This window comes from Aspergillus bombycis (genome assembly GCF_001792695.1).
Source record: "Aspergillus bombycis strain NRRL26010 chromosome Unknown contig00001, whole genome shotgun sequence".
Taxonomy (NCBI): domain Eukaryota; kingdom Fungi; phylum Ascomycota; class Eurotiomycetes; order Eurotiales; family Aspergillaceae; genus Aspergillus; species Aspergillus bombycis.
The window spans coordinates 942,043-963,749 of NW_019170003.1; the positions used below are offsets into that span (position 1 = coordinate 942,043).

Sequence of the window (21,707 nt, forward strand, 5' to 3'; positions counted from 1 at the left end):
CGAATTTCTACTTTACCTTTTCTCGGCGTTGAATGACCATGGAACAATAAGGCCAAATATGGGAGCCATTCAAGGGAAAGGGATATTAAATATAAGAAGAGGAAAAGGCCACCAATATGATCGAAAACATAGTTCCCGAGGCAGCTCTGGCCTCCTCGCCATTGACGCCGGATGGTCTGCCGTCGAGTGGCCGTGAAGTCGTGGAGGCAGCCCTTCCGGAGGAATTGAAAGAGTTGGAGAGGAGACTTCGCTGGAAAGTAGACTTGCGCCTCTGTACCATTGCTGGTATTCTCTGCAGTCTCAATCTGCTCGACTCCGGCATCCTCTCATCGGCCTCGGTGACTAGTATGCTCAGCGATCTTGACCTTGAAGGTACTCGATATTCGGTATCGATATTTATCTTTACGATAGCTTCCGTCGTCTTTCAGCTTCCCTGCACGGTTGCGGTGCGCTGGATCGGTCCGCGGATCTGGTTTGCATCTATCACATTCTGTTTCGGCCTGCTTACTTTATGCACGGCATTTGTTCAAACGTGGAAACAGCTTATTGCCCTTCGTGTGCTTTTAGGCATGGCCATGTCCGGTATATATCCGGGGTTAACTTACCTCATCAGCACCTGGTACACCCGGCGGGAACAACAGCTCCGATTCGCATTTCTCCAATCGGGAGAGGTCACCGTGATGGCAACAGGCACGATCGTCAATTACGGTCTGAATCATTTGGATGGACGGGCGGGCTTAAGCGGCTGGCGCTGGATGTTCCTCGTCCAAGGACTTATCACCTGCGTCATTGGTATCATCACGTATTGGTGGATGGTCGATTTCCCCGAAACAGCACACCGAAGCTTCTATTTCCTATCTGGGGCGGAGGCGCAGTTGGCCGTACAGCGTATTCAGGCCGATCGTGATGACGTGGTGCCCGAGCCTTTTTCGTGGAGCAAAGTCGCCGTGAACTTTTCCGACCCGAAGCTATACGGATTTGCATGCATGTTTTTCATTCTTAATTTGGTCTCCACCGCATTATCCTATTTTCTCCCGATAATTCTGCAATCGGGAATGGGGTTTTCTAGCAACGCAGCTATTATCCTTTCCACTCCGGTATGTCCCATTGTCTCCAACGTCGCGTTCTTTCTTTGCAAGTTGCAATTTGTATACTAACTTGAGCAGCCGTACTATTGGTCGGTTGTACCTGTTCTTTTCACTTCTTTTGTTGGAGACACATACCGGCTACGCGGGCCACTGATCACGTTCAACGCCCTCTGTCTTATAGCGGGCTTCTTGATGTTCGGCCTCCCTTCCTCCACTCAAGTTACTGTGCGGTATATCGGGACATTCTTGGCCACTGGGGCATACGTCTCCAATTGGGCAGCACTGAACGCGTTTATGGCAAACAATGTGGTGGGACAGTGGAAACGCGCCACCACCGCAGCTGCAGTATCTGCCTGTAACGGTCTGGGAGGAGTAGCGGGCAGCTACATTGTCCGGCAGCAGGAGGCCCCGCAGTATCAGACCGCTGTGTGGGTATCGGTGGGGTACGTATTGATACGTCAGTTGCTCTAAGAGGCTTGAGCTGGGGCTAATTGAAGCAGGTCTCATATTCTCATGATTGCCATTGTGGGTGTATTTACCCTCGCCTTTTATATTTGCAACCGACAGCAGAAGAGGGGGCAACTCGTTATACAGAACAGAGTCAGTGCTTCCCCATTTAGAGTCAATATTGCATGATTTGTTTGCTAATCTACGCAGGCCCATTTTCGGTATACCTATTGATTTGACGTCTGTCCAACGACTATACGATCTTCGGGAGGATAAAAGTACCTATCGCGAATATAGCTGATGTGCAGATGTTAAATAGATTTCTCAGCCGACCGTTTTGAATGTCGGTATTCTTGTATGTCCCCACTCACCATGACACGAATATAGAATCTGCGTCTGGAATAAATTATTCATATAGTACAGCTCCAGTCACATGTAACATCCAACCGTATACAACAGTCTACTTTTTCACACCATCCCCTCCATCTTTGCCAGTATCACTAGGAACTTCACCTCCCTTAAACTCCCGCTCAGCAACCAAGGTGCTAGCATCAAAGGATCCAAAGTCCCGCAATTTGACCCCCAGATGAAACATGAGATCAATCTGCTCAAGAGTCTTACCCCGACACTCCGGCACGAAAAAGAAAGTACAAACAAACGCGACAACGGCAATGGCACCAAATATAAACCCAACCTTGGAGTTCAGACCCGCATATTCCGCATCCACAAGGTAGGGGATAGTGAAGTTGACGACAAAGCTGGAAGATGCATATTAGTCTTCGGGATAGAATGAGGTTAGGGCAGAGAACGACATACTTAGAAATAACATTGACAACAAACCCCAACTGCAGCGTCATGTCTCTCAACCGCAGCGCAGGTAGCTCGGTAGCTACTACGTACGTTTGCGGTCCCCATCCCAGTGAGAATCCCAGTGCCATGACCACGTACATACCCACTACGCCTTTCTTCAAATCGCTTGTCATGGGATTTGGAGTCCCTAGGCCTCCCATCGTCAATAGGCCTGCTGCCATTACGGCGGAGCTGGCTAGGAGCATGGGTCTGTGTTGGAAGCCCGTCAGCATAGCCTCTCAAATAGTGTCACAAGGATAGGGAGAAACAAAGAAGGCAAAGGTGAGCCATACCTCCGCCCAACCCGATCAGTATACGCTAATGAGCCAACGATCGACACCAAATTTAAAAGCGAAAGCACAACCGTCATATCAAACGGGTTAACGGTCCCCAACTGCTTGACGTAGACCGCTCCATACTGAGACGAAAACGCCTGTCCAGTACCCTGCTGAAAGAAATTGACCATGAAAACGAGCGCCGTTCTCTTTAGATTGACTCCCTTAACCAGGTCGACCCAGCGGCCTTTTTCAATCTCCTGTTCGAGCACGATCTGAAGCTCATGGAATTCATTGCTGATCTGGTCGGGGGTGAAACATCCCTGGCGTAGTTGTCGAAGACTGACTTGGGATTCTTCTACGCGGCCTTGTTGGAGGAGCCAGCGTGGGCTCTCAGGGACGAACCATATCAATGATAGGACTATCGTTGGAACGATATAGAATAAGCCAAGGGGGATGCGCCAGGCTCGGTCGTCTTGGATCTTGCTTGTGCCCCGGCAGATAGAGTTGATGATTAGACCCCCTAGGATGATGCTGAACTGGTAGGTGCCTACGGCGAGGCCTCGGACTTGGGCTGGGACTATACGCCACAACTTAATGTTAGAGAACAGAAGGTAGTAGTACAAGCCCGATGTGGCTCACCTATTTCGGACTGGAATGTTGGGACAACAGCCAACTCCATCCCAACATAGATGTAGTTCAAGATTCGAGCAGCGAGAATCTGCTCACGGTTTGCAGAGGTAACGGTGATCGTGGCTGTGATGAGAGCGTAGCAACTCATCGAGAACATGCACCACCGCCGACCGAACCGGGCGGATATTTGACTGCCGATGAGCACGCCTGGCCAGTTAGCTCATACGGTGCGCCTCGTTAGAGGAGAGAGGGACATACCAGCAGCAAATCCGATGTAGTTTAGACTGTTGAAGAGCGATAGCCAGGCTGGGTCTAATGCATACTCCTTCGTTCCAGGATTATAGTTTCCAAACCGTTTGTCAAAAGCGTCCATAGCCTGCGTGGTGGCAAAGCCTTGATTATCGAAGCCATAGTTGAAAGAGGAGATGGCTATGAGCAAGCAGGCTAGGGCTAGTCTGGTGTTGAAGTATGCGAGGAACTGTGGACGTCTCATGCTGGGCATTTGTAGAGGATAGCGGCCACCATGGTTGTCTCGAGATGGGATTTGTGCATAGATGGTATATATAAGTATACTGGCGTGCGCACCAGGTCATAGCCATCTTGCTATAGCGTCGGATGAGACAATATTTCGTGTCATTGGCATCATCTGTATTCCGGTCAAATTTCAGGGTGAGATCTCGTAGCTATGGGATGTCGGCTGTCGGGGCCGACGTTGCGGGGATTGATAACCCTAAATAAAAGATTAGGACTAGTTCAGAAGAACCTAGGGCGTTAGACGAAAACCTGCCCCGAATTGTTTCTGGTGGTAGTATCTTTCTTCCATGTTAAGTGTCATGTGTACTGACATACGTATATTGTCTCTTTTCTAGATATTCGTGCAATATGAGCGAGGTATGAATTGGTTCCCTATCTAGCTAGATGGGCAGGTCTTGTAGCTATTAGTGGGTGAACCTGGAACCTGAATCGAGGATTCTCCTGTATACCTTCGTTTCTTCGCATTGTGGATCAGCAGCAGCAGATCACGCAATTTAGTGGCCCACCCCCGCAATCACAACTAGTGCTGGACCAATTAAACTATGTATACGCTGCTGCTACATCTCTGCAACCCGCTCGGAATAGTGGAATGTCCCTCTACCATCTACCAAAGAGTTGCAAACTGTCCACTTCAGATTTGGTACCACATGGCTACATCCACGACAGCTGCACCGAATCAGAGACTCAAGACCTGCCAGCAATGTAGGCTAAGAAAGGTATTCAGAGAACCTTAAAGCCCGTGTACACTAAAGCCCATTTTGATATAGGTCCGCTGCGATGGACGCCGAAGCATTTGCGGCAACTGCGACCGACTTCAGTTTGCCTGCTCTTTCCAAGACCTGGGCTCATCATCGCTTATACTAGAAAGGCCGGAACGACTTCGAGCTCGACAAGCATGTTCTCGTTGTCATTCTTTGAAAGTTCGTTGTAGTGGGCACCTTCCTGCATGTCTCCGTTGTCAAAAACGAGGAAGGCCGTGCGTGTATACCTCTAGTCCACCGAGGACTGGGAATACAGACGAGAGAAACGGTCCTAAGGACGTACCACAGCGGTCCTCGGAGCAAGAGGCGCGAACACCTGCTGAGCCCCCAACAAATATTATGTGTGTGGATCTTATATGCTCACCTTCTAAACCTAATCTCACTGACGGATTCAGTACGGATGCCTTCAAAAGTCCAGACGATGTACAAATTCAAGTAGCTCTGGACACTTTCTTTATGCGCATATATCCCCTTCCGGGGTATGCCATTCTGCATCGCGCCTCGCTGTATGACCGGTTTCACCGAGGACAGATTGACCAGTGCCTTCTTCTCTCCATCATTGCTATTTCGACTTGTTTAACGGAGATAGACTCCTCAAAGCGTGAGTACGCGGTCCAATGCCTGACAAAGGCAGAGCAGTTGATCATTAATAACCTCTCACAACCGTCCATCATCCGGACTCAGGCTTTACTTTTGATAGTAAGGTGCAAAATGTGCCTTGGGGAGTATTCCTCTGCATTTCCACTTGTATCGCTACTTTCTCGATTCGCCTTTAGTTTACGATTGAATTACGAAAACCAGAGAGTTTGCTTTCTGGCCCGGGAAGCTCGTCGCCGTCTTATGTGGGCCATCTATATGCTTGACCAAAACTGGGCTGCGGGTCTACTAGAATTCACCACCTGTCCAGTAGATGCTATCTATGTTGGCCTTCCGTGCCCCGAAGAGACATGGGAGTTGGATGTTTGCCCGGAGACGGAAGTGCCGCTCAAGTCACAAACTAAGCTTCCTGGATTACTAGCAGCAAACGTTTGCGTGTCCTATTTAAGGGACAAGGTTTTGCGGTACGTTTTGCTGGTCGACCATACTATATGACCTTCTTGGGTATGCTAAGATGTTTAGTCATGTAAAGCGATTTGCCGCGGGGAATTGCAGTGCTATCGAGATAATGTATGGGATACGAGAACTGGAAACCGAGTTAGAGCATTTCTATCTCCGATTGCCCCCGTCCAGTGCCTATTCAGAGAGGAATCTAAGACTTCGTGCTCATTCACCCTGGCTGCCTCGGTTTATCGTCCTACATGTCCTGTGGCACCAGTGCTACTGTGATTTGTATCGTTGTATAACTAGGGGGCTAATTGAATCTGTCCCGGCAGTCACCTTGAACGAATTTGATAATGCCTTTGTTCTCAGATGTCGGGAACAGTGCACACACCATGCAGTACAGATTGCTGGGATTCTTACCTCGCTCATCGATCTCAGACTGGAGTTTCCAGTCCTTTCACTGGACATGGCTGTTTGTGCGTACCAGTGCATACGTCTCCTCGTCCATGGACAGAGGACATATGGGCATAAGATACTGGTATCGCGCGAGAGGGTCAAGCAGTATCAACGGTCATGTTTGCAAGTTATACAGACTGTAGCTCGGACTTCCCCTTCAGTTCAGACAATTGTAAGTCAGTCGCTGGGAGACAGGCGACGTGAGTAACTGACCGATCTAGGAACATGATCTGAAAAGTCTGATCGATGAAACTCAGGATCAGAACATCCATCCAGAGAACCGCCCTAGGCCCACCCAGCAGCAAGGCCCTCGTCAGATCCTATCAATCCATAGCTTGATTGCTAGATCTGAATTCGTTGATGACAGCGAGGAACTAGCACTTCAGGATGTACATGCCAGCGACAACCCCTCTGCTTATGAGAAGCAGAACCATGAATATAGCGGACCACTAAGCATGTTGGGGCTGCCCTCTCCGTTACCCAGTTTTGACCCTGTAGAGCATATGACGCTGGGCTCAACTGTGGCAAGCCAAATGTGGCTACAGGGTGGCAATGCATTTGAGGGAGCATGGGATGAACCCGGACTAGGGTTTGATTTGATTCGACAGATGCAATGGGATGGTATGGGGCACTTTGGTTGATATTCTTCGGCATTCTGATGTCGTGCAAGTTCAATACTACCTAGTAATTGCCATCACTAGTCCATTCGGGAAAGTCATGTTTTCATGATCATATGTTAATTCCATTGCTGGTTTATTGCTATATTTCAGGGGCATGAGTGCCCGTGTCAAATAGTTTCCATACTCTGCGTGACTGGTAGAACTCGGCTTGCTAAGGTCTGTATAAATATCCGATGCGTCTACATAGAGATACTACATTGCAAAGAAACTCTGCAGATTTTCTGATTATTGGCTTCCGTATATCTCTTTAAGATTTTTATTATCATTTCCTGTTGTGTTGCCAATATCAATTTCTAAACGACCGACTTCGACTATCTCGTAAACCGGGACAGCGGCCCTCCGCTTCTCGAAACCGTCCACTTTACTTCAATCTCTTTCATGCAAGAAGATGTAGGCTCAATGCTTATTGGCCGTCACACAATCTTTAATAAACTGTGGATGGTGTCATCTGGTGCATGCTTGACGCTGCACTTTGTCCCCACCCCGACAGCCGACAATCGGTACCGACAGCCGACATCCCATGCATGCATTCCAGCAACCCTATCTACATATAGGCTCAAACAAAACACCCACCGCATACATTATGTAGACAATTAAACACGCCCAAAAACTACCCCACAAAGAATGACAGTAACAACAGCAGCAACCACAACCAAAATGGCCTCCAAAAAGCCCAACCTCGTAATCTTCATGCCCGACCAACTCCGCTACGACAGTCTTTCCTGCACCTCGAATCCCCAAACCACCTTCCTCAAAACCCCCAACATCGCCTCCTTCGCAGCGCGAGGCACCCTATTCACAAACTGCTTCACCCAAGCCTCCGTCTGCTCGCAATCCCGGTGCAGCATGTTCACCGGAACCTACCCGCACGTCAGCGGCCACCGCAGTCTCGAAAATCTCATCAAACCCTGGGAGCCCAATCTCTTCCGCAGCCTCAAGGAAAACGGCTACCACGTCGCCTGTCTCGCGCCCCGTGGAGACACCTTCGCGCCCACCGTGACCGAGCTCTCCGTAGACGAGTACGGGTTCCTCGAGACCCCGGACTTCGTACCCCGGTTCTCTGGCGATCGGTCCAGTAACCTCAAGGACGAGAGTATCTGGGGCCGACTGTTCTATAAGGGGTTGAGGAACGCAGCTGAGGCAAGCGATTACGATGATGCCGTTGTGCGGTCTGCGTTGCGGTGGCTCGAGTGTCCACCACAGGATAAGCCCTGGGTGCTCTTCATGCCGCTGATTTTCCCGCATTGCCCGTTCCAGGTCGAGGAGCCTTACTTCTCGCTCTATGACCGGGACATCATCCGGAGCCTGGGGCTGCGCCGGGGGAGAAAACAGGGTATGAACCGCGGTATATGCGGGTGGTTCGGGAGCGGTACGGGACTGGCCGGGCGACGGGGGAGATATGGCGGGAGCTGAAGGCGACGTATTACGGGATGATATCGAGACTGGACGATCAGTTTGGACGGGTGGTGGGGAGGTTACATGAGTTAGGGCTGTGGGATGAGACGATTACAATGTTTTTCACCGATCATGGTGAGTATCTGGGGGACCATGGGTTGATCGAGAAGTGGCCGTCTGGGTTATCGGACTCGCTCGTGCATGAGCCGTTGATTATTGCCGGTGGTGGACTGCCCCAGGGCCAGGTTTATACTGGGATGGCTGAGATGGTGGATCTCGTGCCCACCGTTCTTGAGCTTTGTGGTATCCCCGAGCAGTTCCCGCATAACGGGCGCTCGTTGGTTCCTGTTCTGCGGGATCCGAGCCTGCCTCATAAGCAGTATGCGTTTAGTGAGGGTGGGTTCTTGACCGCTGAGGAGCCGTTGCTTGAACAGGCGCCTTATCCGTATGATATCAAGGCTGCGTTGCAGCATGAGGATACGACGCTCGTGGGCAAGGCGGTTAGTATTCGTTCGTTGGAGTGGACGTTTGTTTATCGGTTGTATGAGCCTGCCGAGCTGTATCATCGACAGCGTGATCCGGAGGAAATGCATAATCTGGCTGCGGAGCCCAAGTATGTGCCTGTGGCTAGGATGTTGGAGGCGGAGGTACTGAGATGGTTGGTCGAGTCGTCGGATTTTCTGCCGTGGACGAAGGATGCAAGGTTTCCTGAGGTGAAGCTTAAGTCCCCGAGAGAGCAGCTGGAGGAGCGGTTGCGAACGAAAGATTCTGGAGAGAGCATTTAGATGCATGCTCGTGGCAATCTGTTTACAAAGCAGTATATTGTCTCGTTGTATCATCCCATCGTTCCAGGCATAACCCCTGGTTTATGTGTGGTTCACCTTCCTTGAGGGCAAACATAGACCATTTCGGTTCCCCATACTAGGTGATATGAGATAATTGTGTTTGATAACCATGTGCACCTGATAGAGTAACCTGGAAATGGCTCGATTCCATGAATAGTGCATTACATAGAGGGGGATGTCAGCTGGGTCATAAATAGCAGGGAATCTACCACGGCAGAAATACCTAGGTATACACTAAAATAAACTCAGGTCATCATCAATACGACAAGTTCCAGACATCTCCCAAAATTCTGACAACATGGGAGGTGATGAAGCCACTGGAACCTACCAGTGTTTTGAGAGTTGCAGTTAGCCTGCATCTTCTGAGCTACAGGTCTATTCTCATATTTAAATTGAAAAGGGCTGAAGGCACTGGGCTGGGACTGACGTTGGGACCTCCTGTGAGACCAGTCCTCACTGAGCACTTTACTATCTTGGTTCTAATAACATAGTAAGGGTTGATGGCTCCTGAGCATCTCTCCCGTTTACCATTATGGAAGAAACCCGGGAAAGCTGACCTGCTGTGGGCAGAGGAGAGTATTGATTATGATCTCACCACTACTTCGAATCTCTGCCGTTCATGCTTCAGTATTCAATTTTCCATACTACAGTACACTTAACCCCTAGTCAGAAATTGGTATTTGACTTTGCACTAATGACCATGTTAGGGTTTGGTCACCGACCTTTCATAGTTTTACAGCATATGGCTCGGAGATCTGCATACAGAATACAGAGTTGTATGACTTCTGCGATTCAGCGCTTTAGTTAGGTTGATTGGGTAACCACTAAGTACATAGAACCGGTACTCAATCACATACGGGGTATATAGATGTGGAGAAACTTTTGCCTTTTGGTCCAATGAAAATGATATCCGAACAGGAAGATATCTCGTCATAGCTCCAATAGTATTTTTGTCTCGGCCACCATGTAATGCGAGCGGTTTTAGTCGGTAGGAACTTATAAGTATTAGTGAACTATCAAATATATTATTTGATAAACTTTCCCCCATTCACATCTCCACCAATTCTCGACATAGCTAGCGCTATGGATCTCATTACTCTAGGCCTCGTGAGTGATTCGCAAGAGATTGTCCCTTCTATCTATAACGAAGATGGAAGTTCCATTGATGCAGCGAGTGCATTTAGGCCAGTGCATGTTGAGGACCAAGCAGCGATCATGATCTCGCTCGATACTGATACGTGGACCAAGAATGAGACTGTGAATGACCGAGATCAAGACTGGGACGAGCACAAGGGTAAAATATTGCATTTTTATTATATTGAATGGATGCCGCTTCTTAAGGTTCGCAGAACGATGAAGGACCGATACAACTTTGATAAAAGGTCAGTTCAGCCTTTTTCAGCCGCTCTTTGATCGAGGAAGACTAACCAACTAAGCATTAACATGTACAAGGCTAAGTTTGAGGAATGGGGATGGGCCAAGAAGGCCAGCGCCAATTCATCCCGTACTGTACTATGTGCACCGAGACTTTCAAACGTCCTCGGTCGGCCCGATATAGTGTTCCGGGCTATACAGTTCTATATTATTGACTCTTTCAGCTCGGGCAATTGGTGTTGGAATGATCTCGGGGAGTATCAACGGAAAGATGGCCAGGGTAGGCGGTCGTTCGAAGAATTGAAGCGAACTGCGAAACTGGCTTTGCAAATAGACACAATCTCCAGGCATGATCATTCCGGGGATTTGGGCCAATTCTATATCCCAACCATGCAAAAAGCCTTTGGTCTATTACCTCAAGTTATTGAGGAACAACACCCTTTAACAGTTATCCAACTTTTTGCGCTCATGAACGATCTCGCATCCCATCCCAGCGACCTGTGGTGCCGCTTCCTAATTTCCTTGCGGTATTGGGTGAAGCGCCTTATCAGGAACCCCCACCACCCTTTACAAGTTATATTCGTTCAGATGGTGGACTTCGTCAGACTAAACTGCTATGACGCTAACTTCTTTCGCTCCTCTGTGTCACGATTTTGCCAATCTATTATCGACTCTTTTGTTAAAGGCTCACACGGGTACCAGTGCTGTGTTAATCCGCTACTAGTGGAATATCTCACACAGACCAAGGAATATGAACCAAACTATCGAGATCAGCTAGCACGCGAATTCCCTATCCTCAATCAGAACTACACCGATCGAAAGGAATCTCCCAGCCATGAGGAACTGCAGATACTCTACTGGTGGACCAAATTTGTGGCGCGATTTGAACACCAGCAACAAACATCTATTTCTGGCCTTCTTGATAAAATGGACACGCGGTGCAAGCAACACAAGGGAACGTGTCCGGATCAACGGTGCTGGTTGGCGGAAAGGGGGCTCTACACTGTCAATGAAATCCGGGCAAGGATAAAAGAATCGCATGGGAACATTAGGGGCGCAATCAAAGACCACCTGCTGGCCATTCGTCATCGTCGAGAATATGACCAAACACAAGGGCGAGTCAGCAGCTCTGGTGTAATATCCAGAATGTTGGGAGTGTATATCCGATATCGAGACAACGGATATGTCCAGGAAGCAAAGAGCTATCGTGAGGAGCTGTCTTATGACATATGGAAATTTCTGTACGCAACGTAACTTTTGATACTCCTGTGCCTGCCATCAGTATACGCTTTACGCTAGCACTGACAAACCACCCACCATGACCTGTACCCATATGAAACCTCTGCCTCTCAGGTATAACTATGTAAATTGAAGACGATATATCCAGAAGTTTCGATAGTTTAGCAAATGTGTAGTTCGGGAAGCAACCTCACTTTCTACGGAGTCGAGAACAAGATAGAGATTGGGAGATACAAGTCCAGGGTTATGGAGGGAACAGTTCAAGCAGTTCGTCACTGAAGCTGCGGACAAGTCTGGATGTAGGAAGAGGGGCAATAATAATAATAATAAAAGTTTACTGCTTTGCCACAGGTAGAAGGAGCGTACAGTGAGTTTGGAGCCATCTACAAGGAGAGCAAAAAGCGAAAGCGTCAGCCAACCTGCTAGCGTGGTAATCCTGCTATTCGGCACTCTGGACCCACCGCTCACAATTGGCTTGCAGATAATGGATGCGTATACCATGCTTTGTGCTTTTTTGGCGAGAGGTGGCTAGCGTACCATTGCCGGAAGTTGACGCCGAGTCTAAATTTTGGCATCACTACCTGATAATCACTCTATTCGGAGAAGCGTGTTCCACTCCCAGTCTTAGTATAATTGGGCAGAAATCTGAAAGTTTCTCCACTTATCAGGTGTATCTCGTTGGTCAAGTAGTCGAGAATCTTGTAGTATCCAAACATCAATGTGTGTAGTGGCAAGGAGAACTATATAATACGACAAAACGCACGCTGTTAACGCTCCTTTGCCCACAATCACTCATTGCACCTGGAAGAGATTTTGCAAACTCCTGTCAGTTACTATGTCCCGTCCCCATACTCATAGATTACCACTTACATTATGCATAGGACTACCGCCCCATGCCGCAACTTGAATACGCTGTTGGTTTCAAAGACGGCAGGCTCCAATCAATGCCAGGAGTGAATTTATTTCAAACGCCAGTATTTGGCAAATATAGTGCCAAGCTGTCTGGACTTGAGACCCTCAGTCCCTCAGTCTCTCTGTGCCACAAAAACGGGCTATGCGGGACAATCCACAAAGATGGCAACAACGGACTTTACGGCGTTTCTCTTGTGAAGAAAAGCAAATACCAGAACACCCATGTTGGCCTATCTACTCCCGGAAGCCCTGGTATGTGGCCAGGATTTTCATTTGGCTGGAACTTTTCTCTGGGCTAGTGTCGGTAGGTCGTTGTTATCACCTGTTGAGCTTATGTTGATTTCGTTACTTCGTTACTGATCTGATCTTCCGCACTTGTATCCGTTTTGTTAAGTATAAAATACCAAAAACAGAGAAATAAAACAAAAAAAAGGGCCTCACAAGCCCTACAAGGAATATGTGTCTGGCATTTCTAAGAGTACTGAGTACGATATAATAGACACCTCGCTGGAGAACTAACAGGGAAGAATCGCACATCCACAATAAGAAAACTGTCGAGGCCGTTCATGTCGATATTGCCTTTGAGAATAAATGGTTTATCTGTTTGACAAGGGGCACGCTGAAGGTCTTTATTATTAGTAAAGTATTCAAGGTATCTCTGATAGAGGTGATGTCTTGCCAATTACTAGGCACCCAAAGGCCACCGCTACTATAGACGGGCGCGTTCCCTCTGTCCAGCTACATTGCCTTGATCGTAGAAATCATCCTCCTCTATAAATACCATGATATCTTCTCATCATTGATATGTGCCGTTTCTGTCTTTTTTGTCTCGCGTAGCAAATCCGTTATGCCTTTACGTGGTGTTTTACTTGTGCTCCTTCCTAAGCGTTCGGCGACGTGTAACCCTTGAATGTGCGATGGTAAGTTTGTGAGAGCGTTTAACATGTCCTCGACACTACATGACTGGCTTTCATTGAAAGACTGCCGCATGAATAGCTACATAAATGGGTACCGCATAGACAAATAGCACAATGAGAAGTCCATCATAATTCTTATGTTGTTGCCCTTCAATATCCTCATAGTAAGGACTGACTCCTGACGGACGCTCTTTATGCATGGTAAGCTGAGGATCTTCATGTGGAGGCTATGTCATAAGCCTAGGTTGCACTACTGAGTAACCTTCATCCTCCTGTCTCTTGTAGGAAAGAGGGTCTAGAATGGATTACAGCATTAAAAGTTCGACCGAGCATAGAATGAAAGAATTTGCTACGCAATATCCTTGAGCGTGCTGGATCATGAAACCATGTGAAGCAAAACAATTAATCTATATTCATTTTGGAACGCCTTCTATGTACATCATAACTAAGTCATCACAGTTCAACAAACTCCCGCTTCAGAAGCTCATCCTTCTCAACCTGTCCCAGATAGCCGTGAACCTTCTCGGTCAAGGCATCAATGTCATAACCGAAGTACTTGTACGCCACCTTGCCCGGCAAACTGTGACCGAAGCGCTTAATGCAAACGCCAGCGTCCGCATACCGCTCCCAGCCGTTAGGCGCATAAGGCTCGATAACGACAGCAGGAATACCACGGTGTCTCTGCAGAACAGAGCGCTTGTATTCGAGGGATTGCTGTTCGAACAAACGCTGGCAGGGGAAACTGACTACCCGCGCAACGATGCCCTTTTCCTCGAGCTTGTCGGCGACCTCCAGGGCGAAGGACAGCTCTGCGCCCACACCGATGAGGGTAACAGCTGCGTTCTCGGCCTCCTCGAGGACGTATGCACCGCGTGCGACGCCGTCGCGGCTGGTTTGCTTGAGTTGGGGTAGAGTGTGACGGGAAGTAGAGATAATGGTGGGTGTCTTCTTGGCTTCGATGGCGGCGATCCAGGCACCAGCGGTTTCTTCGCTATCACCGGGACGGATGTAGAGCAGGTTTGGCATGGCACGGTATAATGCGGCCAATTCAATAGGTTGATGAGTGGGGCCGTCCTCGCCCATTCCGATGGAGTCGTGTGTGGCGGCGTGGATGATCTGGAGGTGCTGCAATGCGCCCATGCGCACGGCAGGAGCAGCATAAAGGTAGAACATGAAGAAGGATGAGGTGATGGGGATGAAGGTGTTAGGGGCATAAGCGGCCAAGCCGTTCGAGATGGCGCACATGGCGTGTTCACGCACACCATAGTGGATGTAACGACCGCCGTAGTTGCCGTTGATGCCGCAAGTGGTGCGCAGATCAGGCTATAAAAGTCAGACTCGCTCGACTAAATGATTAGGGTTGGGATGACTTACATGCTGGAAGTCTACCTTTCCAGGCCAGATCATGTTGACAGATGGCGACAGGTCAGCAGTACCGACCATGAAGTTCTCGATCTCCTTAGCAATGGGGTTGAAGACCAAGCCCGACGAGGCTCGCGAAGCGGTAGGCTTTTCTGGGAAGCTGGCGGGGATCAGGTCCTTCCAGTTGGATGGCAACTCTCCGCTCCTGCGGCGCTGGAACTCTGCGCCGAGCTCAGGGAACTGAGCAGTATATTGCTTCACAAGGTCGTTCCATTCCCGGACGAGAGTTTCACCACGGGCAGGAAGATCTTCGAAAAACTTCCGTACAGTCTCTCCAATAACAAAGTGTTCGTCTGGGTTGAACCCGTTGTCCTGCTTCATCTGCGCCACATTGGGAGCTCCGAATGCAGCACCATGGGCTGCGGCCTGACCGGCAACATTGCTACCGAGGCCAATGACTGTGCGGACGTTGATAAATGTTGGCTTCTCTGTGGAGGCGCGAGCCTGTTCCAGCGCCCTCACGAGGCCCTCAACATCGTAGCAACCGTCTTCCACGTCGATCACGTCCCACCCGGAGGCGCGCATCTTGCCGTTAATGTCTTCAGTGTTGGTCAGATCGACCGATCCATCACAGGTGATTTGGTTGTTGTCGTAGATGATTGTCAAGTTGTTGAGCTTAAGATGGCCCGCATACGAAATCGCTTCCAATCCCACGCCCTCCTGCAGACAGGCATCTCCAATCATACACCAGGTGTGGTTGTTAACAACATCGTATCCTGCTGGTTGAACTTCGCCGCCAAGTTCTTGGTTGCCATCGCCAATCCGACGGCATTGGCCACACCCTGACCGAGGGGTCCTGTGGTGACTTCGATACCCTCGTGTTCGATCTCCGGGTGGCCAGGGCAAAGTGCGTCGACGCGATCCGAGTGGTAGGATTTGAGTTGGTCAAAGGTCATCGCCTTGTACCCGGTCAAGTGCAGGAAGGAGTATTGGAATAGGCAGGTGTGGCCATTGGACAGAATGAAACGATCGCGATTGAAGAAATCGGGGGTGTGTGGAGCATAGCGCATCACATATCGCCAGAGCGCGACACCGATAGCAGCCATACCAATGGCACCACTGGAGGTTTGATGTTAGTATTCTCGGTGCCAAATGCCTGCTGGTTAACATACCCAGGGTGACCTCCTCCGAATTGCTGGCACAAGTCCGAAATGAGCATACGGAATGTCTTTAGCACAATGTCGTGGTCTTTGGACATTTGCTGGACCAGCGGCAGGGCAGATTTGCCGCTGCCGTTGACGGTAACCAGACCCACAGCCATGATGTATGTATGTATTTGCTAAGAAGTTCAGTCCGACTGTGTCTTTAACACCTCACGATCAGGACCCGATCGGACTTATATTTATAACTCGAAGCGCGACCGGGACGTTGATGCGCATGACCGATACGGTAGGGTGAGCCCTTTTGCCCGATCTGGCAGCTCGAGGCACTTCTGGCCGAAAGAGGCAATGCATCCAGGGCCCACATTGCCGCTTTATCGATAAGACGATCCACATCGGGAGCGGGTCCCGTGATTCCAGTGGTTGCAGTTTCCCTCCTCACTTCCATGCAAGAATACCCCACAATACCCCCATATCACTAAGCATCGTCTTGCAATCCGGAGTCCCTCAATATAATATCCACGAATTTCCCCCCACAATGTTTTCCTCTGTCTTTCGCTTTTCATATCCTGATCAAGGAATAATCTCATACTACTAATTTTGGTTCACGATGGCGCCCTCTCTCCTCGATCCCAGTCTCAATCCCCCCACAGCCGCAACCCCGGCCAAACATTCTACAGAGACCATTCTCACACCTTTCCCAAACCCTTCTCTCCAAGTCACAGCCGATCACAAGCTCAAATCCATTGATGCGCCAGTGTATGCCCCAAAGCACGGCGAAGTTCTACTCCAAATCAAGGCAACTGGAGTCTGCGGGTAAGGATATCGTATCGGCTCAGTTCGCCAGCCTTTACTAACAGTTGAACAAAAGTTCCGATCTTCACTTTTGGAAAACCGGCTGCATTGGAGAACTGATCTTCAAGGGCGATTGCATTATTGGACATGAAGCTGCAGGCGTTGTCTTGAAATGTGGCGAGGGAGTCACCAACCTCCGTCCTGGTTGGTTTCACCCCAATTGACCCGTTTTACTGAACAGTGTTGATGCAAAATAATAGGCGACCGAGTGGCTGTGGAGCCAGGCGTGCCTTGCGGAGATTGTTTCCTTTGCCTTGACGGCCGTTATAACCTCTGCGAAGATGTCCAGTTCGCAGGTGTATACCCTTACGCCGGAACAATTCAACGATACAAGACGCATCCAGCAAAATGGGTCCACAAGTGAGTCTTAGCCGATATATTAGATTGTCCATGGCTAACTCAAAATGTAGGCTACCCGATAACCTCACTTACGCCGAGGGTGCCCTCCTCGAGCCCCTCTCGGTTGTTATGCGTGGAATGTCAGTCGCTGGTCTGCAGCTTGGTCGCGGGGCCGTCGTCTGTGGTGCCGGTCCCATTGGACTGATCGCCTTGGCTGCGGCACGGGCGTCAGGTGCTCATCCCATCGTTGTTACAGACTTGGAGCCTAGTCGGTTGGCATTCGCCAAGGAGTTCGTCCCAAGCTGCATCACATACCAGGTAAACCGCGATCTAGATGCCCAGGGCAATGCCAAGGCAATCCGAGCACTGTTCGGTTCAGAAGAATACTTTGCGCCGGAGACGGTTCTCGAATGCACAGGTGTGGAGAGCAGTGTATGCACTGCTGCGTTCACAGCCCGACGAGGCGGTACCGTTGTGGTCATTGGCGTGGGTAAAGCGGTGATGAACAACTTGCCGTTTATGCACATCTCGCTGGCTGAGGTATGTTACTTATATCCATTTGTTATGCGGCTCTTGTTAACGTTCTCGCGACAGATTGACCTGCGCTTCATCAACCGCTACCGCGACACTTGGGCCCCAGCTATCCAGTGCATGAGTGGCGGAATTCTGGATCTCAAGAAACTTGTTACCCATACATTCCCATTAGAACAGGCTGAGGGGGCGTTGCAGCTGTGCGCTAACCCGAAGAACCCGAGTATCAAGGTCTTGGTCGTGGACGAGGTGGAAGCGACATTGTAGTGTTATATTTGCGGGGATTGACTTGTTTAAATTTGCTCTGGCGTTGATGATAGAGTGCGAAGTGTGTAACAATTTGATATCAGGAATGATTACGAAGGCTACTTGGCTTGCAAATGAATTCACAAGTTCACGAACAGTTTACAGTTTACACATAGTAGTTGTCACTATCTCCTTTGCCGATGTATGATCTAAGCATAGAAGCTATGGGTCAACAATTCTACCATCACCATTCTGAACCAGTTCAGTTTGTCAAAATGGCACACAAAGCATGCCTAAACGAGGTTCATAATAGTAATATTCCCCATTTCTTCCAATAACCATATTCACCGTCCGGCTTTTGTTCTTTTCGTGATTGATAGATGATATAGAATATATATTCCTCCATATCCCAATGACTTACTTCTGATCCGTACCAGATCGTTCCAAACTTGATACTACGTTTACTGATACTAGGAACCCTAATCAACACCAGGTGGCTGGGGTCCGGCAATGTCAATTCAGCCTAGAATACTGAAATACGCCAAAAGTTAGGGTTAACTAATTTAGTCCGACGTGCCAGCCTGACAATCCAAGCCAAGTGGGACGGTGCCCAGTCACGTAATCATTAATATACAATGTAATAAGGTAGAGACCATCGGTGGGTCTGCCACTGCACTCGCCTGAACCTCGTCTATCCTTCCTTTCTGAGGAATTCCCTACCTCTGGCTAAATGAGATCGTACTAGGGCAGGGTATGGACCGTGCCCTGACCAGGCAGTTTTTACTGGTACCACTCTGGAAGCTTACGCACGATACTATAGTTCTTTGGGGAAAGCTACTATCCGGTCCGAACCGAGCCGCTGCAACTTTGATCCTTGGGTTTGGTCTAGTGCTAGTAGCTAGTGGTCTGGTGAATGCCCTTGCCGGATTTGGGGAGTGATGATGCTGACATGTAGGGTATTTTTGATATCATGCTTTAGTTTGCTTAGGGGGCTGCGTCGATAGATAACAGGGAGGTCTTTTATCATATGTCGGTGTGGAATGTAACGGTTTCGGCTGTTGGTTTGTTTTAATAGTGCATGTTAGGGTCACAATGTGTGGGTATTACTTGGATGCTGCTGACCAACGGCGCACGGCACTGATTCCCAGCTCCCGCTTGACAACGAAGCCTGGGGTCTTCATACATATCTAGTTCAGACAATAGTTATCTTCCAATAGGGAAAGACAGGGGTATCGTTATATATGTGCACGATTTGCTATTGAACGTAATACGAGGAGACTGAAGATGTTGACCGCCATGGATAGTCTATTCCATATTTATATCATTAGGGCTCTATGTTAGAGAGCTAATCAACAAGCATGAGAAGGTAGCAACCAAGACATGCCTCTATAATTAAGAAATTATAAAATAAGTATCGTCAATCACATCCTAATTGATATATGATAATTAACCAACAGGGCATACGTACTCTAATGACTAGGCCCTTTTAGCCCCCAACTGGCGCTTGCATGGTTCTTTTGTCAGCTGGTAAGCCTGAGAGCAAAGGAGTACATTTTCTTCTATAACTACTCGCTTTCTTGAACACATATAAACAACAATTTGCTGTAGTAAATCTTTATATGTACTCTTGACCACATATCCAAAGTACCTGTTCCCGGTGATCGAAATTGTTTAGCAACACTAACAATGCCAACACCCCGGTATTTCGCCCAAGCCCCTGCCTTCCCCGCTGAGACTCCAGTCGCAAGTCTACCGACTATCTCTCTTCAAGGTCTGCAGAATGGGAGCTCCATCGAAGGGCAGAAGTTGTTCGAAGCATGTAGAGAATGGGGATTCTTTCTGATAGACCTGAGAGATTCCGATGACGGAACGACATTGTTACAAGATGCGGAGAGGATGTTCGATCTCACTACAGAGCTCTTCGCTCTGGACCAGGCAATCCTGGATCGATATGTGTACGATGCGCCGAGAGATCTCACTGGGTATGTCCATATAGAATCTACTCGAAACAGACCATCAACTGATATCAGATGATAGGTACAAAAGCATGGGCCGATTAAAGACCGACGATGGCAAGACAGACCATATGCATTTGTATTCTATCAATCAAGACGACATCTTGGGAAATCGTCCTCCACGGACTAACGCCGGTCCAATCGAGTCTAAGCGCACACAACTCCAAGCGTTTATCAGACATTGCTCTGCAGCATTAGGGGTGATTCTTCGTGCGTTGGACGACCAACTCGGTCTGGAGCAGGGTACACTGGCTGCACTCAGTCCACTGGAAGATGAGTCGGAGACATCAGTGCGTCTTCTTTGTAGTCCGCCTCAGTCTGCCTTGGAATATGATCGCATCATACTGGGCGGACACACCGATATCGGTACTATGACAGTGCTGTTCCACGTGGTGGGCGGACTCCAGATTCTTCCAGCTGGGAAGGAGAACGTTATGGAGAACTGGCAGTATGCTCGACCCGAACCGGGCTGTGCGCTGGTGAATGTCGGTGATACGCTGGTAGAATGGACAGGTGAACTGTTGCGCAGCTCGTTGCATCGGGTGATGACAGCCCCAGGAGATCAGGCATTGGTACAGCGCCAAAGTGTGGCCTATTTGGTTCGACCTGCACAGAAGGCATCCATGCGGCGCATTCGAGGGGGCAAGATCCCTCCCTTGGCCGGAGGGGAAGAGGAGACACGCCCGGTTAATGAGTGGGCGGCTTGGAGGTCGCGGCAAATCATGATGGGTCACTTGAAGCCGCAAAGCCGAGGTGGAAATGTGGCGATCAATGCATGAAGGCGGAATTCGTGGGTTTGATGTTGACCTTGCTCGTGCTCTTCCTTTGGCGGCTTGCTGGTCTCATGGGTTCCTTTGCCCTTGAACTAGAGAGTGTATATACACTTCGGCATTTCTCCTTTTCTCAGTAGCTTTGTGGGTATTTCTACCAAGTTGCCTTCATGGGAAGGCTACCCATAGACTCTTGCCTTGCTTTAGATCTCAAACAACATGATACAATTTAGAAGGCCAGCTCAAGCATGTCATTGAAGCAGTAAGCTATACTTCACCGAAGTCGTTCCTCATTGTCTCTCGCCATGTCTGCGTCGTCTTAGTCGTGAACATATTCCCTTCAAAGCATGATAGGTACAGAATACATCCACCACGACAAAGGATAATCCCCAACGCCGAGCAACGGGAAGCAACAAAACAAAACTCCACACGGACAAAGATATACCCCGATGGCAACCGTGGCTATTCTTACCTGATCAGGAAGGGTCTCTGGCAATCCCCACCAATCGGGGGTAGGCGGTGGAGATGCCCCCAAATCACGGGGTAGAAAAAGGCACGGGGACACCTTGCCCGATCAGGACAGGCGCGTTTTCTCCAGATCCCCAATCCGGCAGAATCATTTCAACATTTTCTGATTTGCCGGGTTGGTTTCTGTATAGTTTTGCTGTGCAGGGGTTTCTGCGCGATATCTCCGTGGAGAGCGATTTTTTATGCGGGCGAAAATTGCGCTAGATTTAGCGTGATATTCTTATTACTCTGGTTGGGTTTTCGGTTTAGAGGAGCTCTTTTGGGTGGGATATATATATTGTAGTTTGGAAGATTGAACATTCTTTGTACGGTCGGGGTTTGGGAGTCGCGTGTGCTGGCTTGGGCTAGGACCGCCTTCCTGTATGGGCTCCGCTTTGGTTTTTGGGTAGCTCTTACGGTCCTAAGTGTCTATGGTGAATTAATTGAGTTAGTGATTGGTAGGCAGCTAAGTGCCG

General features: G+C 49.0%; 7 protein-coding genes across 7 annotated transcripts; 5 read left to right on the top strand and 2 right to left on the bottom strand.

Annotated features, from left to right (window-relative positions):
- Positions 1 to 116: 116 nt before the first annotated feature.
- Positions 117 to 1,769, top strand: ABOM_000339 (putative MFS transporter; the record flags this gene model as incomplete). The annotated part of the gene is made up of 4 exons (XM_022527469.1): positions 117 to 1,097; positions 1,167 to 1,531; positions 1,589 to 1,688; positions 1,746 to 1,769. 4 exons carry the CDS (start codon positions 117 to 119, stop codon positions 1,767 to 1,769), a joined length of 1,470 nt encoding a protein of 489 aa, XP_022394846.1.
- Positions 1,770 to 1,995: 226 nt separating this feature from the next.
- On the bottom strand, positions 1,996 to 3,794 carry ABOM_000340 (sugar porter family MFS transporter; the record flags this gene model as incomplete). Its single annotated transcript, XM_022527470.1, has 5 exons — positions 1,996 to 2,293; positions 2,352 to 2,594; positions 2,678 to 3,239; positions 3,302 to 3,499; positions 3,551 to 3,794. The coding sequence occupies 5 exons, from the start codon at positions 3,792 to 3,794 to the stop codon at positions 1,996 to 1,998; spliced, it is 1,545 nt and encodes a 514-aa protein (XP_022394992.1).
- Positions 3,795 to 4,473: 679 nt separating this feature from the next.
- Positions 4,474 to 6,725, top strand: ABOM_000341 (uncharacterized protein; the record flags this gene model as incomplete). Its single annotated transcript, XM_022527471.1, has 4 exons — positions 4,474 to 4,542; positions 4,594 to 5,648; positions 5,707 to 6,284; positions 6,361 to 6,725. 4 exons carry the CDS (start codon positions 4,474 to 4,476, stop codon positions 6,723 to 6,725), a joined length of 2,067 nt encoding a protein of 688 aa, XP_022394889.1.
- Positions 6,726 to 7,421: 696 nt separating this feature from the next.
- Positions 7,422 to 8,944, top strand: ABOM_000342 (arylsulfatase; the record flags this gene model as incomplete). The annotated part of the gene is made up of 2 exons (XM_022527472.1): positions 7,422 to 8,097; positions 8,253 to 8,944. The coding sequence occupies 2 exons, from the start codon at positions 7,422 to 7,424 to the stop codon at positions 8,942 to 8,944; spliced, it is 1,368 nt and encodes a 455-aa protein (XP_022394993.1).
- A 4,955-nt stretch (positions 8,945 to 13,899) lies between these two features.
- Positions 13,900 to 16,129, bottom strand: ABOM_000343 (putative transketolase; the record flags this gene model as incomplete). Its single annotated transcript, XM_022527473.1, has 4 exons — positions 13,900 to 14,769; positions 14,821 to 15,528; positions 15,555 to 15,927; positions 15,981 to 16,129. 4 exons carry the CDS (start codon positions 16,127 to 16,129, stop codon positions 13,900 to 13,902), a joined length of 2,100 nt encoding a protein of 699 aa, XP_022394994.1.
- Positions 16,130 to 16,578: 449 nt separating this feature from the next.
- Positions 16,579 to 17,960, top strand: ABOM_000344 (putative alcohol dehydrogenase; the record flags this gene model as incomplete). Its single annotated transcript, XM_022527474.1, has 5 exons — positions 16,579 to 16,784; positions 16,840 to 16,967; positions 17,024 to 17,183; positions 17,234 to 17,702; positions 17,757 to 17,960. The coding sequence occupies 5 exons, from the start codon at positions 16,579 to 16,581 to the stop codon at positions 17,958 to 17,960; spliced, it is 1,167 nt and encodes a 388-aa protein (XP_022394995.1).
- Positions 17,961 to 19,625: 1,665 nt separating this feature from the next.
- Positions 19,626 to 20,733, top strand: ABOM_000345 (oxidoreductase; the record flags this gene model as incomplete). The annotated part of the gene is made up of 2 exons (XM_022527475.1): positions 19,626 to 19,921; positions 19,977 to 20,733. The coding sequence occupies 2 exons, from the start codon at positions 19,626 to 19,628 to the stop codon at positions 20,731 to 20,733; spliced, it is 1,053 nt and encodes a 350-aa protein (XP_022394996.1).
- Positions 20,734 to 21,707: the final 974 nt, after the last annotated feature.